At 42.8% G+C, this 17,170-nt stretch overlaps 1 protein-coding gene across 1 annotated transcript; it reads left to right on the top strand.

The window, feature by feature from the left end:
- Window positions 1-5,082: 5,082 nt before the first annotated feature.
- On the top strand, window positions 5,083-16,598 carry fshr (follicle stimulating hormone receptor; the record flags this gene model as incomplete). Its single annotated transcript, XM_084567728.1, has 14 exons — window positions 5,083-5,270; window positions 8,276-8,347; window positions 8,458-8,532; window positions 8,741-8,815; window positions 8,906-8,980; window positions 10,180-10,254; window positions 10,582-10,662; window positions 12,325-12,393; window positions 12,487-12,561; window positions 13,020-13,205; window positions 13,304-13,521; window positions 13,695-13,876; window positions 13,973-14,164; window positions 14,875-16,598. The coding sequence occupies 14 exons, from the start codon at window positions 5,083-5,085 to the stop codon at window positions 15,427-15,429; spliced, it is 2,118 nt and encodes a 705-aa protein (XP_084423854.1). The 3' UTR covers window positions 15,430-16,598.
- Between the last annotated feature and the right edge of the window lie 572 nt (window positions 16,599-17,170).

Below are 17,170 nucleotides of genomic sequence, written 5' to 3' on the forward strand. Positions count from 1 at the left end.
GACCGACAAACACGGGACACACAGATCGGGTTGGTGATTATCTGCTGATGGACTTTCGCAGCGTCTGAGCCCTCTACAGGTCAAGAGTTGTAGCCCCCGTGAGATATCAATACAAACAGTGCCATGACATTAACAAGCCCCTCCAGTTCTTCCAAGCAGTGTAACTAACCATGTCAGATGCATGCAAAACGGACCAGGACAAGGGAGGACACGAAACAGACTGTGTGTGAGATTTCAAAGTATAGTGTCAAAATTAACTTAACATTTTCCCTTCTTCTTCTCTCCATCCTTAACCGGCCTTTTTGACCTCCTTCCCCTTACCTTTTCTTGTTGAGTATGTTTCCCTCCCAGTTTCCTCCATGTCTATCGCTTTCTTTTCCCTCTATCTCTGTTGTGTTGCCATCTGAAACAAAGGAGGCGTCTCCACCAGTGGGATTCTACATCTAGGTGTTCATTAACCATGTTTATTTTCTATATGTACAATTTTTCTACAGTATTTACTTTTATTTTTATTGTTACAGTTCTTTGATGAACATAAAGTGGAAATTTATTATGAAAAATAGTTTTGAAGATTAATGAGTAAATAAAATATTACCCAAGTGAGCCTGGAGTGCGTTTGTGTGTTGGTTCTTGCTCCCGCCCGCCTGCAGACAATCATTGAGCTGGGGAGCAGATCTTTAATAAATGAAACGATCGCGGCCAGTAAATCTTATTTTAAGACAAAGACTGGAGTCTGCAACCTTGGATTAACGATCTATCAACCAGACAGTGTCTCTAAACCTACAATCTTCAGAAGGCGTTGCATTTGTCATGTTCACAAGTAAACTTCATATAAACGGCGCCCTCTGTTGGTTTTCACAACCTCATCAAGGAACGGTTTTGATAAGGTCCAATTCTCATGTTGTAAGGATTTCCTTTGGAAGGAAGGCGGCAAGTAAATCTTATTGTCTGTAAATGGTAAAAAACAGAAAGGAAAATATTCGTTTTCTACTTCTCAAATGGGATTTCTTTTATTAAGCTGTTGTGTTTTTAATAATTGCAAACTGAATATCTTTGGTAATGGTGTGTGACGTTTTACCTCTCATCCAAGCCGGGGTTCTTCAGTTCTGGGGCTTCAAGCCACTTGGATAAATGGTGAAGAAAACCAAAAAAGTCCAAATGCCTTTGTCTGAGCTCTGTTTTTAGATGCATATGTTTGGGTTTGGGGCTGATAACCATTAAAAAGACATCTACAGACGTCACATTAGACTTTGGGAATATTTTGGGTTTCCTGTTTTTTTTTTTTTTCTAACATTTGCAGAGTACTTTGGACACATCCAGGCTAGCTCTTTCCAGTCTTAATGCTAAGCTAAGCTAACCAGCAGCTGTAGCAGTAGCCGTACAGATCTCCTCATCTAACTCCTTGTCAGACACTGATGAAACCTTCCTTTCTCTACTTGCTCCTACAAACTGCAGATTTCCCCACATTCACCTTTTGTTTCATCAAACTATGGGAAGCTGCAACTTCACTTTCATGTCCCAGCTCTAACTGGGACGATGCTCATAAATACCCCCTCTGCACGCGCCAAGCGGGCCTTTGAAGTGCGGCTCAGTAAACGGTTTAAATTCTCCGCAGAGTTGCAGCTCGCCCGGATGAAAGATCCCTGAGACTGCGGAGCTGAGCTGAGCTTGCGTCCTCAGGTGAGAGGCGCCACAAGGACCCGCTCTTTCAACAAACACCTCCCGAGCCTCACTATCTTTCTGCTCTCTCACACTTTCTCGTTCTTTTTTTGTCTTCGCTGAGCAGTCTGTGCTCATGACAACGCTTGTGTTAGGCTGTAGCCATCTGCTGCTTCTCCTGTCCTTGACCACAGCCAGCCAGCACAAAGATAAAGAAGTAGCCCTGCTGTATTTATAGAGTCGGGTCAAAACAACTCTCCGGTGGTCAGTCAGTCATGGAAAACACGTCCAATCAGACTGAAGGCAAACCCGTGCACTGGAAATAGCTAAAGATTCTGTGTGACATGGTTTTCTTTTAACTGGTGATCATCTAGGATTAGTAAACTGTAGAACAACTTATCAGCAGGATTCAGGAGATGGCTTGTAGCTCTTCCTAGCTTCCTAGACAACGCAAGGCTACATCACAGTCGGCCTTCGTTGCCAGTAGTTCTAGTTGTCGGTTGTTAACACGCAAGATGATCTTAACAAGCTGATATGTAACGTTTGGCATGATTTTTCAGGATGCAAAAAGTCCCGCTACCAGGAGTACAATTAGCGTGTTTTAGTCAGTTTTGTTAGCGTAGATGTGCCAATTGTTGATATTCAAGATTGTTAACAGATCTTGGTGAACAGCTATGACTGCACACGTGAGAAAAAGCTTTAATTCCTTTTGAAATGGAGATTGAAAATGGAAAAGATCTGACATTGTCGAGTGTAGATCTGCAGACGTAAGTGAAACGTGGGTGATGGAAATAGAGCACCTGATGCCATTTTCGTTTTACCCCAAAAAGTTATAATTGCTTTAAATAAATGTATTTAAAACCAGGCTTCTTCAGTGTAGTGATTCCATATCATGACGACTGCAAGAAACCTATTGAGAAATGATGCTAATGTATGACTGGGTGCAGGTTTCTGCATCAGAAATCTGCAGGGTGGCAGAGGGTGTGGAGCCAAATCTGGGCCAAAAATGTCATTAATCTGTTTTAAAGTTTTTTAAATTAAAAACTCGAAATTTTATATTTGAACTTTGAAAAACATAACATTGTACTCAGACTCAAAGGAAGCGTTGGGTATTTCAGTTTAAAGATAATTTTTATTCATTTCGGGAATTCTTTTGAATAAATTGCTTATGTTCAATTTTTCACTTTCATTTATATTTTGATATTTGAGTTATTACTACTTACTTTTTTTTTCACTTTCATTTTGTATTTTTTCAGTTTTTCTTTTGGCCTTGAGTCGGTGCATGATGGGAGACGTGGCCTAAAATGAGAGGGGCGTGGAATCATGAGTGACAGCGTGACAATGACAGCTGAGGACCTTTCTCAATCACTTTGCCTTTAGACAAACAGAGGTATTTCTGGATATATAAGACTTTTTTATTCTATAAAATCATATTTGCATGAATAAATTGAGAAACCACAAAGACTACAGTCAGTTGCCAGCTGATATGTACCTTCTGTGGATTAATTATGCATAGGCTGTATAAAGATGGACAGCGAAAGTGCTCCTCAGAAGTGAAGCCAAAGCAAGTAGAGCTCCCCCTGGTGGCTGGCTGCAGTATAGGTCATAAGCTCCACCCCCTCCATGTTAGTGGATGGGACTTGGGCCAAACTAAAACACTAGAATACACGTCAAATAGGTTTTTTTCAAGGATGTTTCTGTCATTTTAGGTAGTTAATATAACGTTGATGCATGTTCAAGTGTCTATTTTTTGGATAAACGAAATGAAAACATGAGTGAGTCTGGAGGAAGCGTGGCCGGGTCATCGATATCGCAGACTCCGCCATGGGCTCCGCGAGGGTCCACTCTCGGACCGTACTATGCAGACTCTGGGCAGACACCAGAGTGTCTCTGGGCCAATGCGAGGAAGTGGGAACACGTTGTCCATATATATTTTGTCCATATATAGTATGTGTATCTATCTACACACGAAAAAAAGCTAAGCTAGGGCCACCGACTCCCGGCTAACGCCCGACCAAATGCTTGTTGCGTCGCAGCCCAAACATGGCGGCCCGATCAGTTGAATTAAAACTGCTCGCCACGTTTTCTTCCATCAAGTACGGCCTGCTACACTTGCTTATGACTTGCAAAATGCTTTATGGCCTGCAGGAGATTTTATAGTTGCAGCATCATGAGGGGCACAAAATAAGAGGCTTTCACACACCACTCTCTCACACCCTGAAATTTGTTACACCCGCGTTTTACTATCAAAATATTTGCCACAATAAAGGTTTATTGACTTTTTAATTTCATGCATTCAGCTTTTCAAAGAGCAATGTTTTATCGTCCTCCTTCGCACAGGTGTAGGACAATCGGCAACACACGCATGCATGCCAGGGATCCTCCTCTTCCTCGGCTCTTCACCCTCCACTCCTCCATCTGCATTTGTTGGACCCAGTCGGTCTCATCTTCCTTCGATTTCTTTTTTCGCGCAAGCAGCTGTGGGAGAGTGTATCTGTGTGTGTGTGTGTGTGCGTGGTCGTGTCAGGAGCTCAAGGCTGCATTCTTCTTCCCCGCCTCGGAATAAATCACAAAGAGCGCCGTTCCTCCACATGAAGTTCCCACAACACACACACACTCAGTTATGTATCAGCACAAGAGAGAGGCAACAACACACACATACGGAGAGGAGAAGCTAAACATTTTAAAAGAAGAAAATCTCAAAAACAGTTTGCTGCAGAGGCTTGTGTGTGTGTGTGCGTGCGTGTGCACGTGAGTACGCAGTGTCCTTGCAAGGTGGCGACATGTCCTGGCGGTGTGTGATGAGCGGAGTAGAAAGGAATATTATGTCCATTGTTATCCAACTGTGCTCATCATTGGACACAAATATGAGACAGAAGACAAAACAGATTCACACCTGCACGCTCTCCAAACTTGTTTTTTTTTGTCTTCGGTTGTTGACTTGAAGCTAAAAGGGATAATATTTCCTACCGTCTGTTATTTACTCTTAATCTGAAAAGACTTAATTGGAAAATAGTTAAACCATAAAAAGAAATTTAACATAAAAACTATGGAGCCCTCAAACTGGTAAAGTGGAGAAGGTGTTTTTTTTTAAATCACAGCATCCTATCAGGATCTACTGTATGGTGTGCTGGGGGGGTTTTCTACACAGTAAACACACACACACACACAAACCCAAGCAGAGAGACCTCCTCCATCCTCATACACGCCCCAAACATTCACCACTGCCCGGCAGAAAACGCCTCACATGTCCTCTCTCGTCACCCGTGGCGTGTGGGCTCCGGTGGAAGGCCTGTCCGCATGTAAACACAGCAGCAGCAGGGGGAGGGGAGGCAAAAATCAAAGATCAAAAGACACAAAAGAGGACTTGAAAAGTGAAAATACAACAATTTGGATTTGAGTTTGGACCCGGACGGACTGAAGATGATGACGGTACTGACGGTGATAATGCTGAAGATTGTGACGATAAAGATGGAAGCGGCCTCGGCCCCCGGCTTTGAGCTGGGCTCTAGACCTGAACGGGAGACCGTTTCGGCCAGACAAACCTGCTTCCCCGTGGGACCCGGGGCCACGGCGATTCCCTCCAACATCTCCAGCAACACCCAGTGCCTGTGAGTACACACAAACACCCAAAGCAATCATGTGTAGCGTGCGACCGCAGCCTTCGAAGGTGTAGAAACGAATTCCTAGAAGGCTAGTGTAGTATCAAGTTACTTCGTGGTATTAAAGGTAATTTCTTGACAGCACCATCCTTCATCTGCCCCGAAATGAAGTGTATATTGTGCAGCTAGCAGCTATTTTCCTGTATTCGCTGTAAGATTGCTGCATTTTTTTACATATATATATATAAAATTCTACAGTATGCATCCATTTTGGGGGACAGAGAAAGGTCAAGACTGAAGCAGAAAAGCCTGAGATATGCTGACTTTTTCTCCCAAGCCAAGCTCCAAAAACTCTTGATCCCAGGCGTTCAATAATTTAATTCGGCACGCCTTCATCTCTCTCTCTGTGTGAAACGCTCACATCTCTCAAACTCTTACAGGCCTTGTGATGCCGTTCGGGGGTTATTTTTCAGACTTTAGTACGCTCGCTTTCCAGCTACAGAATATGTACAGGTGTCGTAGTCTGAATATGATGAGGAGCAAGTGGGCTTTGATGTGTGAAATGTGAACTATAAGCCACACTGTTATTGAAATGCCACCTTCCATTGGACATCTTACAGCGATGCAGGTTCAGGGGACATTCAGTGTTTACAACTAATAATCTCGTCTCGTGTTGCATGCATAATCATTTACTTTCCTCTCTAATCCTCCTTTATCTCCCCATGGATGACATTTGCGCTGAACTTTTGGTTTTATTAAACATTCATTAACTCGGGGAATGCACGTCAAGCATGCGTGTTTATGCATCCTCGGCATATTACTACTATTACTGTTGGCCATGCGGTATCCTCAGGTTGAAGATGCCCGACAGAGTCTTCTTGTGAGTTTTGTTTCTGAACAAAAACTCCAGGTTACAGTATTCTCCTTCGTTGCATTTGTGAACACACATGCTGCGTTGCACGTGGCGGCCATTTGCCATTTGTTGAGCCGCGAGGCGAACAATAGTTCTTGTGTCGTGCTCCACACCGTTGCCACTAGTTGGAGCCCTGACGGCTGCTTTTCAGATTCAGTTCGTTGAATCAGCGCTTTGATCCCAGCTAATAGTAGCGCCTCTCGTTTTTAATTCTGAGTCACGAATGCAGACTACTGCCACCTGCTGGTATGAACAGTTATTACCTTTTTTTATGTAGACGAAGTGCCTATGTGCCAGCTGGCCGTTGGCTGGAGTCTACCCAACTTTTTGGTCCAGACACAGGCGACGTGAAGCAAACGGTTTTCGTGGCCGGTTGTTGTTTCATGCATCGTGTCATAACACTACTGTTCGTAAATTGCCTCTGCGAAATAAATGCAAATGAGTCTCATAAACAGGAGAACATCAGGAAAGTCCCTAAGCAGTGACAATTACACAGCAACGCCCTGCCAAAATATGACATCCTATTTTAAAGGGGACTTTCCATTTTTTACAACCTGGACCTAATTTCTGGCATAAAATACGATTGTTTACTCACCCATATAACTTTGGTGTCATTTGGAGTCGTTCAGATGATATTTAGATCCGCATATATCCATATAGTGGGAGTGAATGGGGCACCAAAACGCAGCCTCTAAATAATGCATTATCTGCCGTAAAACTTGTTCATTTCACCAATATTTTGTTACGATACGCTAGTGCTATTCCCCGTTGAGTCCGGAGTTGCCTGTTATCTATTTGCGGACGTGCAGCGGTTTGTTGTTCTTTGGCCAGCTGTTCCCCTCTCTGCCTCCGCATCCTCCTTTCAACGAGCTCCTCATCCGTATACTCTGGCTCAAAACGTTAAGGACGTACCTCAGAATCAGAAAAATGTTCAACCACGTTGCAAAAAACTAGCAGTAGCAAATTACAGGTAAACACAGCGCTCAGAGATGACGTCATCCAGGTCAGAGGTTAGTAGGTCAATCTACAGACCCTGGATGATGATAACAGGTAACTCCGGACTCAACAGGGAGTAGCACTAGCGTATCATAACAAAATATTGGTGAAATGAACGAGTTTCGCGGCAGATAATGCGTTATTTAGAGGCTGCGTTTCGGTGCCCCATTCACTCCCACTATATGGATATACGCAGATCTAAATATCATCCGAACGACTCCAAATGACGTATTTTATGCCAGAAATAAGGTCCCGATGGTAAAAAACAGTAACTCTCTCTTTAAAGTTAAAGACAAATATTCACATATTTGCTTTTGTGACAAGAGAAGATTTATAATATTCTTGTGTGGCACTAAATATGAAGCTACTGCCTGCAGTTAGCTTACCCAGCACAAAGACTAGAAACAGGTATAGTCCTTACGCCTTGATGGAGTTACCTTTGGATGAGCAGAGGCTGACGGAGGCGTCGTGTGTAGCATATAGACAAATGAGCGCATGTCAAGGCATCCGACTTGTCACCTAAACCTCTGCCAGACTTGCGCGTTACATTTCAAGGCCGAGTGAGAGCTTTCAGACCTTTAGTTCTTGACACAGTGGCACGGAGCTGAAGTTGTTTGCCGCGCGAACACATGATGTTTTGGTTGTCTACGCATCTGGAAGGAATCTCAAGGCCTCGAAGAGAAAGGAGAGGGCCGGCATAAAGATTGCATTCACCTGAAGCGTTTGCGGGAACATGCACCTTAGCGTGCACTAGGACAGCTTAGCTATGCATACTCTCAGGTCATAGACATGCTTTGTAGCAGAGTAGCAGCCACTATTCCCAACAAATGTACGGCGAACTCCCAGGCGGTGACGCGTGTGTTCTCATCCGTTCTGTTCTGCTCGAAGGTCAAGGCTCAGGAACAGTGGGGATATTCACAAGTATGCAGCAGCTGATGGCCATTTCAGAAGAGATCTACAACAGGCAGATGCAATTAGCTTGGTGTGTTGTGCAGTTTCTATACACAACAGACACAGGTTGTTTCCTGTATGAAAAGAAAATGTGAGTAATTAGCCTCCTGTCCACTACAAACGTGTTGATGTGTTGATGTTTCTGCATCCACAGCGATGTCAAGCAGACGCAGATCAGAGTGATTCCCAAGGGTGCCCTCACCAGCCTGCAGCACCTCAGGAGACTGTAAGCTCTAATGAAATTAACAAAAAGAAATATCTGTTTCGATATCTGTACCGACATTTAAAGCCTTTTTTTTTTCTTTTTTGTCTTCTCTCCACTGCTTCCAACTTTAGGAACATATTGCAGAATGACGAACTGCAGAGCATCGGCGAGCTTGCCTTTGCCGGCCTCCCTCGTCTCACTTACATGTGAGTATGTGGATTCCCAAGAGCCACTACATGCGGAGTATTTTATCCAACATGCTCGTGTGTTTAGTCTTTAAAATGGAACGAGAAGACCCGCAAAACAATAAGATCGCCCAAATAGCTGTGAAGCGAGCTGGGCCGGCGTGGTGGAGACAAAATATGTGAAATGTCCCAATGTTTAAATATATTGTGTGTCTTGTGTTTCCCTTAGCCTAATATCGGAAAACGTTGCTTTAGAAATGATCGGAGCTTCGGCCTTCTCTGATCTCCCTGAACTCGTTGAGATGTAAGTATAACCAGCAGGATAAGGGCATAAGGACGCTGCAAGACCAGAGGTTTATACTAATGAGTCCACTGTTGACTGTGCTTCTTTCAGAACCATAACAAAGTCAAAAAACCTGCATTTCATCCACTCTGATGCCTTCAGAAACATCGTGAAGCTAAGGTTTTTGTGAGTACTCGGTCAAAGTGCACCGGACACATATACTTCTCAGTTTGGGTTTTTCAAATATGGGCCATGGGTGACAGGCCTACTTCTGAATGGCCAGAGACATCATTTTTTAATTAGCTTGGCTCCCCTGGAAGAAGAAATCAAGTGTCACACTTAATACAGAGGATAAACTATCTGGAATGGTGGATAGACATAAATTTCAGATATGGGACACTTTCAGTGTAAGGGGTAGCAAACTAAAGTCCCTAACAGACGGTATCATAACGGTTGCATTTGTCCCAATTTATGTAAAGTGGGACACATAAACACATCAGTTTTATTACTTTTTTTACTTTCAAACAAGGGCACTGTAGCATGAGAAACCAAAACTGTTGTTGCAGGTGGTAATTTGTTTAAGATGAAATTTAAAAGTTATTATTCTTGGACGTTCAGTAAAAAACTCTCATTTAAATCCCAAAAACATTCTAGCTGATTATTTTGATGGGTGATAAATATGGACGACGGCGGTATAGGTACAAAAGAAGTCCAATGCAGAAATAAATCTAAAAGCTGCTTTAAAATATGACTTGATCTCTTTGGTGTCTCTTCTAAATCTTTGCAAAAACATAGCCTTTAATCAACGCAAGTGGAAACCATGAATTGAGCAGACATTCATGGTTTCCTGAGGATTATTACAGACTTGGTGCTGCTCTCAAAGATTTTCTGTCGAGCCGCCATGAGGTCGACATTTATGGTTGCAAGTGAAATGTCTTAGTATATCAGAATTGGAGGGATTTCTTATTGATTGTACCAAGAAAACGAATTTGGTGGCCCTGGTTAAATTTAAATGTGTCAGCAAATACGTGCGAAGTGTCTAATATTCTCCTCAGCCTCGGCTCATATTAGAATCCTGAATATGATATACTTTATCCTGCTAAACATCTGCATAGGTTAGCTTTAACAAACTATTTTTACTGCTTAGCTTAAACCAATGCACAATGGGTTTGGGTAATCTTTTCAAACTGAAAGCTTGTATATAATAACAATTAATGTTTTATAGGCCGGGAAACATTTTAGAGATACTGAATGTCTTAATTTTGTTTTATCTCTGTTAATACAATGAAAGCTGCACTGCATGTGTAAAACTGTGACTCTGTGTGTCTGAGTGTGTGAATAAGTGATACGTAATAACACTTGGGGCTTCATTTCTCCCACCACAGGACCATCTCCTACACCGGGCTGAAAATCTTTCCCAACTTTTCCCAGGTCCACTCCACCTACAATGAATTTCAGCTGTAAGTCTAAACGAACTAGAAACACACGCAGAGATTCGCACCCACACACTGCTACTGTGTATGCTTCTGCAGAAATACAACCAGAAGAAATCACATCAACATATAGAGTATACAACACTGCAGCCACAAGCTATACAATGAGTAGTGCTAACAGAACCAAATATTCAACTGTCTACCTTCTAGGATGAGTTTAGCATGCATTCATACACATGTTCATACTTTTGTGCACCTAAAACATACATACTGTAATTTTTCCATTTGAAAAATCTCCTATTTTCTCCTCAGTATTTCTTATTTATTGTGTGTTTTTGGTCTTTCGACGCTCAGTCACCTGCAGGAGAACAGCGACATAAAGAAAGTCCCCTCCAATGCCTTCAGAGGCCTCTGCACTAAAACCATCAAGAAGATGTAAGGGCTTCAGCTCTTTCTTTTTTCTTTTTTCAGAAATACACCGCCACCCTCACACACATCTGAGTGGGCATTTCATGCACGGTGATGAATGTTTCCTGAAATGCTCTCTGCCCTCTTCACTGAGTGTACTTTCTCCTACTTCTCTCCTTTTTTTTTCTGAAATTCTGCAGAAACACTCTCGCTTGTGTCGATCGGCTTTTATTTTCCTTCCCTTTTAAGCCACAGATATTGATTCCTGCTTAAAATGACGTGCTGAATTGCGCCCAGGCAAATTTAAAGATGACATGAATTGCTTTTCTTATGTAAATAATAAAAAATTAAGCGTTAGAGAGTGATCGAAAACATTTACTTGAGTACTGTGCTTTCCTTTTGTGTGCCATTTTAACTTGGGCAATTTTACCTGGCAGTAATAGCTGCTGATTACTCAAAAACCCACGTTACTGAAAACGTTTTAAACACATATTATTACTGAAGATTTCATCAGTTTAACAGAAGAGACATTTCCTGTTATAGATATCAACTGCTGGAGGCACTAAGATGTAAACACATTCACTATTTATCAAAATGTTCAGAAACGTTCTTATTAAAGATCACAGAAGAAAAATAAGAATGTATCACAGTGTGTGCCTTTCATACAACACATTTAATACGGGACTAGATACGGTAAAAGAAAAGTAAAAACTGAGCTGCTTTTCCACTACTGGAATATAATAATAGCCTATTTTACACAGCTTTTTATTCTTTATTTCTGCTCAATTAAAATTTTGTACACTTTTTTTCTGATAGTGAGATTAATATTTTTATTTTTTATTTTAAAAGATTTCTTCCAGCTGCAACATTAAAACACAGCCTACAACATTCAGTAATAATAATCAAATTGTATAATATATCCCACGATATGATAACATTTGACGTAAAACTAACAGATGCTACTACTTTACTATAGCTAGCAGCAGGTTAGCTTAGCTTAGCACGTCTGAATTGCATCAGTAAATATCTGTTTAATGTGTACAAAAATCCAGAAAGCAAAAAGTTGTTGTGTGTTGTTTTACTTGTCAATTAATGAGGTTTTTCTAAGTTGTGGACTAAGCTAGACTCGCTGTATATCCTTCAATTTTACTTTTGTGTATAGCTATGCTATAGCTAACAGTAGGTTAGCCTAACTTGGTTTATGTTTTAAAAAACCAAAGTGTAAAAAATAACATTTTTACACTCACAACAACAATACAGTGTGTTAATGGGTGACTTTTAGGGGTTAATTAAAATAATAATAAAAAAAGGATGTTGACAAAGCTACACTAGCTGCAGTTGTTGTGCTAAGATGAGCTAACTGCTAGCTGTAGCTTCAGAGTGGCATCAATCTCATTTACCGTAACTCTCAGCAAAAAACTTCACGGCAACCATATTAATTTATTAATTTTTACTTGTAAAAGTCTGAATGTGTCTCACAGGTTCTGTGTTTATCTGCTGAAAGGGAGCCATTTACTAATTTCTTAATGTGTTTGACTGAAATCCTGGGTATTTCTGTCGCTTCGGTGAAAGAGAACAAAAGAAGTGCAAGCGCTAAAATTAGCGCCGAGAGTTCAGACAAGTTTGCTGCTGGAAATGCTGCGCGTTGGAGCCGCATGACTGTAACTTGGCGTCTCTTTCTAATGACAGATGGCTCACCAGAAACGGCATCAAGGAGGTGGCAAGTGACGCCTTCAACGGCACAAAGATGCAAAGACTGTGAGTCACGGGCAGAGACACAATTACAAACTGAAGATTTGAAGGAAAAAAAAAGTAAATCTAAACAACTCGCTGTCTTTCTTTCTCCCTCAGGTTTCTGAAAGGCAACCGGCAGCTTACTCACATCAGTCCCAACGCCTTCGTGGGTTCCAGTGAGTTGGAAGTGCTGTAAGCATGACATCTCGCAGTAACTCATGCCCACATGATTCACCCTCCTCATCATTACTTGACTTGGGACGATGTAGGAGAAACCCAGAATAAATGTGGGGAGGCTAAATAAAACCTTATAGAAAATACACAGAGTGAAGTCAAATCAATTTACCTGGAGCGAGGAACCTGGTTATTTCTAAACACCAGACACCTAGGAATCAGACATGTGTTGTTATTTTTCATTGCTGTGATGTTTTTGTCTTCGCTCCCTGCAATCACTTGGCAATCAAACAGAGGCTCATCTTCATTTTTTATCCTGCATTTATTTATTTATTTTTCTGGCATCAGTTTGTCCTGTGAGAAATAAGTTTTTATAAACTGATCTGAGGTCAAATCTATATAGCGAACAGAGAAGATAAAAAATAAAAGGAATACTTCAATTAAAATCGCTCCTGTGTTTCTCCTTGCTCCTACAGGGACATCTCCCAAACGGCCCTCAGCTCTCTGCCGGACTCCATCCTCGGGGGACTCAAGAGGCTGATCGCAGAGTCAGCCAAGAACCTGAAGAAACTCCCTCCTCCTTGGTTCTTTACCAAACTGCACCAGGCCAACCTGACGTACTCGTCTCACTGCTGCGCCTTCGATAAGATGCAGAGAAACAAGTACACATCTCCTGCTTGACTTTTACAGCTCGTGTTTTACCTGAAAAATAAACAAATACATACGTTGTTCACAAGTACCGTACTCGTGTGTGTTTTAGATCGAGGATCAACCACAACCTGTGTGCTATACCTGAGGCGAAGAATGAGCCCTACTTCTACAGGGCTCACTGCTCCACCTCCATCACCTGCAGCCCGGTGCCGGACGAGTTTAACCCGTGTGAGGACATCATGTCCGCCGTCCCCTTACGGGTCCTCATCTGGATCATCTCTATCCTGGCGCTGCTGGGGAACACAGTGGTTGTCCTTGTATTGTTAAGTATGATATGGGATTAATTACTTCTTCTTCCACAGTTTATTTCAGTCATACTGTAGTAGGAGTAGTAGTAAATGTGCTTCTTACACCATTTTTCATTTTCAACTTTCAACTTTTTCAACTTGTTTCCCTTTTACTTCAGTAAACGAATGCACTTTTCTTCCTTCCATTGTCAGGCAGCAGATCCAAGCTTACCGTTCCCCGTTTCCTCATGTGCCACTTGGCCTTTGCCGACCTCTGCATGGGCATCTACCTGGCGGTCATAGCAACCGTAGACATGCTATATCGTGGCAAGTACTACAACCACTCCATTGACTGGCAGGAGGGCTTGGGCTGCAAGGCCGCGGGCTTCTTCACGGTGCGTGTGTGTGCTACGAGTTTCACGGCTTACATCACATTACAGCATTACAGCATGTTTGAACAGTAAATGAACACGTCTGTGTGTCACGGGCAGGTGTTCGCCAGCGAGCTGTCGGTGTTCACGTTAACAGCGATCACAGTGGAGCGCTGGCACACCATCACACACGCCCTGCGCCTAGACCGCAAACTCCGCCTGAGGCATGCCTGCCTCATCATGACGGCTGGCTGGATCTTCGCCGCGCTGGCCGCATTTCTGCCCACGGTCGGGGTCAGCAGCTACAGCAAAGTGGGTGTTTCAGTTCTCTGTTGAATCCTTGCAGTTTGCTTTCCTGCATGTTCCTTTTCAGAATTTGCTCAGGTCCTTGTAGACTGGGATGCAAAATGGAGAATAAAATTTAATTAAGTTTCAAAATATACAAGGAAATATGCAACTAATGTTTGCATTCATGATTAATCCGTTAATTACACACTGAATCAAACAACTGATTGTTTGATCCATAAAACACAAAAGGAAATGTCGATAAAATGATAATCCCCTTTATTATAATTCCAGTTATCATAATCAAATGTCCTGTCTTGTCTATGAAGATGAGGCAAAGCAGCAAATTCTCACGACTGGGAAGCTGGAACCTCCAAATTTGGGGCATTATTGTTTCAAAAATGGCCAAAAGACGTGTAGGATATACAGAAACTGAAAGCTCTGGGTTTCATACTGTGGGTTCTGTACAACGCCTTGAAACTATTTGGATTGCATTTGACATATATGAATAAAATCTAACTGAACTAAACTAAAAAGTGACAACAAACACTGAGAAATTGATGAAGCAAAGGTTTATAAAGTTGCAGTAACAGGGTATGCACCTTAAAACGTCACACAAGGACTATGCAACATGTTTAGTCGGGTTTTAACTTCTTAGCAGGAAGACTTTTAGCCGAGGTTATGAAGTGGAAATGAAGTGCATTATGCGTACCCTGTTTTTGTGTCTGTTTGTGCAGGTGAGCATCTGCTTGCCCATGGATGTGGAGACTCTGGTGTCCCAGGTCTACGTTGTATCTCTGCTCCTCCTCAACATCCTGGCCTTCTTCTGCGTGTGTGGCTGCTACCTCAGCATCTACTTGACCTTCCGCAATCCTTCTTCGGTGCCGGCCCACGCCGACACCCGCGTGGCTCAGCGCATGGCCGTGCTCATCTTCACCGACTTCATCTGCATGGCTCCGATCTCCTTCTTTGCCATCTCGGCCGCGCTCAAGATCCCCCTCATCACCGTGTCAGAATCTAAAGTCCTCCTGGTCCTGTTCTACCCCATCAACTCGTGCGCCAACCCCTTCCTGTACGCCTTCTTCACCCGTACCTTCCGGCGGGACTTCTTTTTCCTCGCGGCTCGCTTCGGCCTGTTTAAGACTCGGGCGCAGATTTACCGGACAGAGACCTCCTCCTGCCAGCAGCCGGCATGGACCTCTTCAAGGAGCAGCCGTGTGATGATGTACTCCTTGGCCAACACCTTGAGTCTAGACGTCTGTGTAGACTCTCAGTCATCCAAGTCATGGTAAACCAAATGAGTGGATTTGTGGCTTTTGTTTCGGTTCTTGAAGGTGTTTCACCTCTTATCCAGGACGCTTCCTCACGTCTGGGTCTAGACGGGAAACAAGAGTTCTGACTTTCATCCAAATGAAGCAGAAGACACACATTCCCCTGGTTTGTGAACAGAATGGTTCTATTTTATCTCCACACAATAGTTATTTTCTCTCAGGCACAGACGAAGGGTAGGTCTGAAGGACATATGGCAGTTTTTAATGCATAAACACCTGTATTCAATATGCCACTCTCGAGGTGATTTGTTTTGAAGGTCGCAGGTGGCAGGGGTGTACAAACATCTCTGACATATCCACCGATTCTTTGGACACAAAAAGAAAACCTGCATACCTGCACACAGCTATCTTGTTCCCATTTCTGCTTTAACTCCACACGGACATTGCAGCTTTTCAAGCTCGATATTGTCTGTGATTCTCAGAACATTTGACCTTTGACGGGCGACAACACAGGGCAGACACAATGTCCAGTGTCCTCCTCAAACCTCGTGATGCACGGGCAAAACTCTGTAGCAATCGAAGAAAAGAAAGACACGAAACAACTGCAGGTATAGTTTAATCGGATCTAGGTCAAACAGCTGTCCTAGATACCCCTGTGTTTGTTTTAACTTGATTGCAGTGCCAGATGGGTGAGGTTCACCGCAACATCATTTAGAAATAAAAGTAGAGAGAGTAGAAGAAGTAGTAAACTGGTGACTTCATTCTTATGTAACGAACACCATCCATCTGGTGTCCCAAGATAACAAAACAAACTACCCTGAAACAGTTTAACAAATGCTTGATACTTGAGATATCAGCATACGCACGTCATGAAATCAGCTATCGTTTAACATTCAACGGTCTGATTGGATGATCTTCACTAAGATTAATACAGCAGGGACCTGCTGATTGATAATCTCCTTTTACACTCAGTCTGCTGTTGCCCTCCAAATCCACTCCAACACTTCAGTATTTTATTTTATTTCTTTCAACGGAGGACCTGCAATTACCTCTGAAAACTAATTGTGCATGTTGCTGGCAAACAAGGTCTCACTTTTTATACCAGTGTGTTTTGTACAGGATGTGTTTTTCATGTCGTTTTTATAAAGCCGTTCATCTTCATCCTTTCCGTCCGAGTACATTTTGTGCGACGAATGCATGATGAGATGTGACAAAAGGAAAAACTCAAAACACACACACACACACGGGCAAATAATTGAGCCGTCTTTATCTCGCGATGCTGTCCTTCAGAGCATCCAAAGCTCTCAAGGACAGAGCGACCCCACGAACCTCTGCTCCATGTATCAAGGTAGGTTGGTGTGGGAGGAGAGACTACACAGCTGCTCTTTCTGCTTATTACAGGAGGATGGATGTTGCAGCTAGATAAGATGCACACACACACACACACACACACACATGCTCAGCAGCAACCTGCGAGTTTCAAGGCTGCAGCTGCAAGGAGGAATCTGAGTTCATCTCATTGATATGGATACACTGCCTCCTGCAAGCCAACGCCGAACGCGTGGACGCATTTATGCACTGTAACCACCAGGTGACGCTAGTGATGCAGGATGCTCTGTTGTGGTCTTTTCAGCTGTGAACGACGAGTCACCCTCCAAAGCAACTAACAATTAATTGTTAGACTCATGCACTGCTTATCAGGGAGTCAACAATTTCCTGCATGTTCTGTATTATTTCCCCTCATGCACACAGTATATGTGGG

This window comes from Chelon labrosus, assembly GCF_963514085.1.
Source record: "Chelon labrosus genome assembly, chromosome: 19".
Taxonomy (NCBI): Eukaryota; Metazoa; Chordata; class Actinopteri; order Mugiliformes; family Mugilidae; genus Chelon; species Chelon labrosus.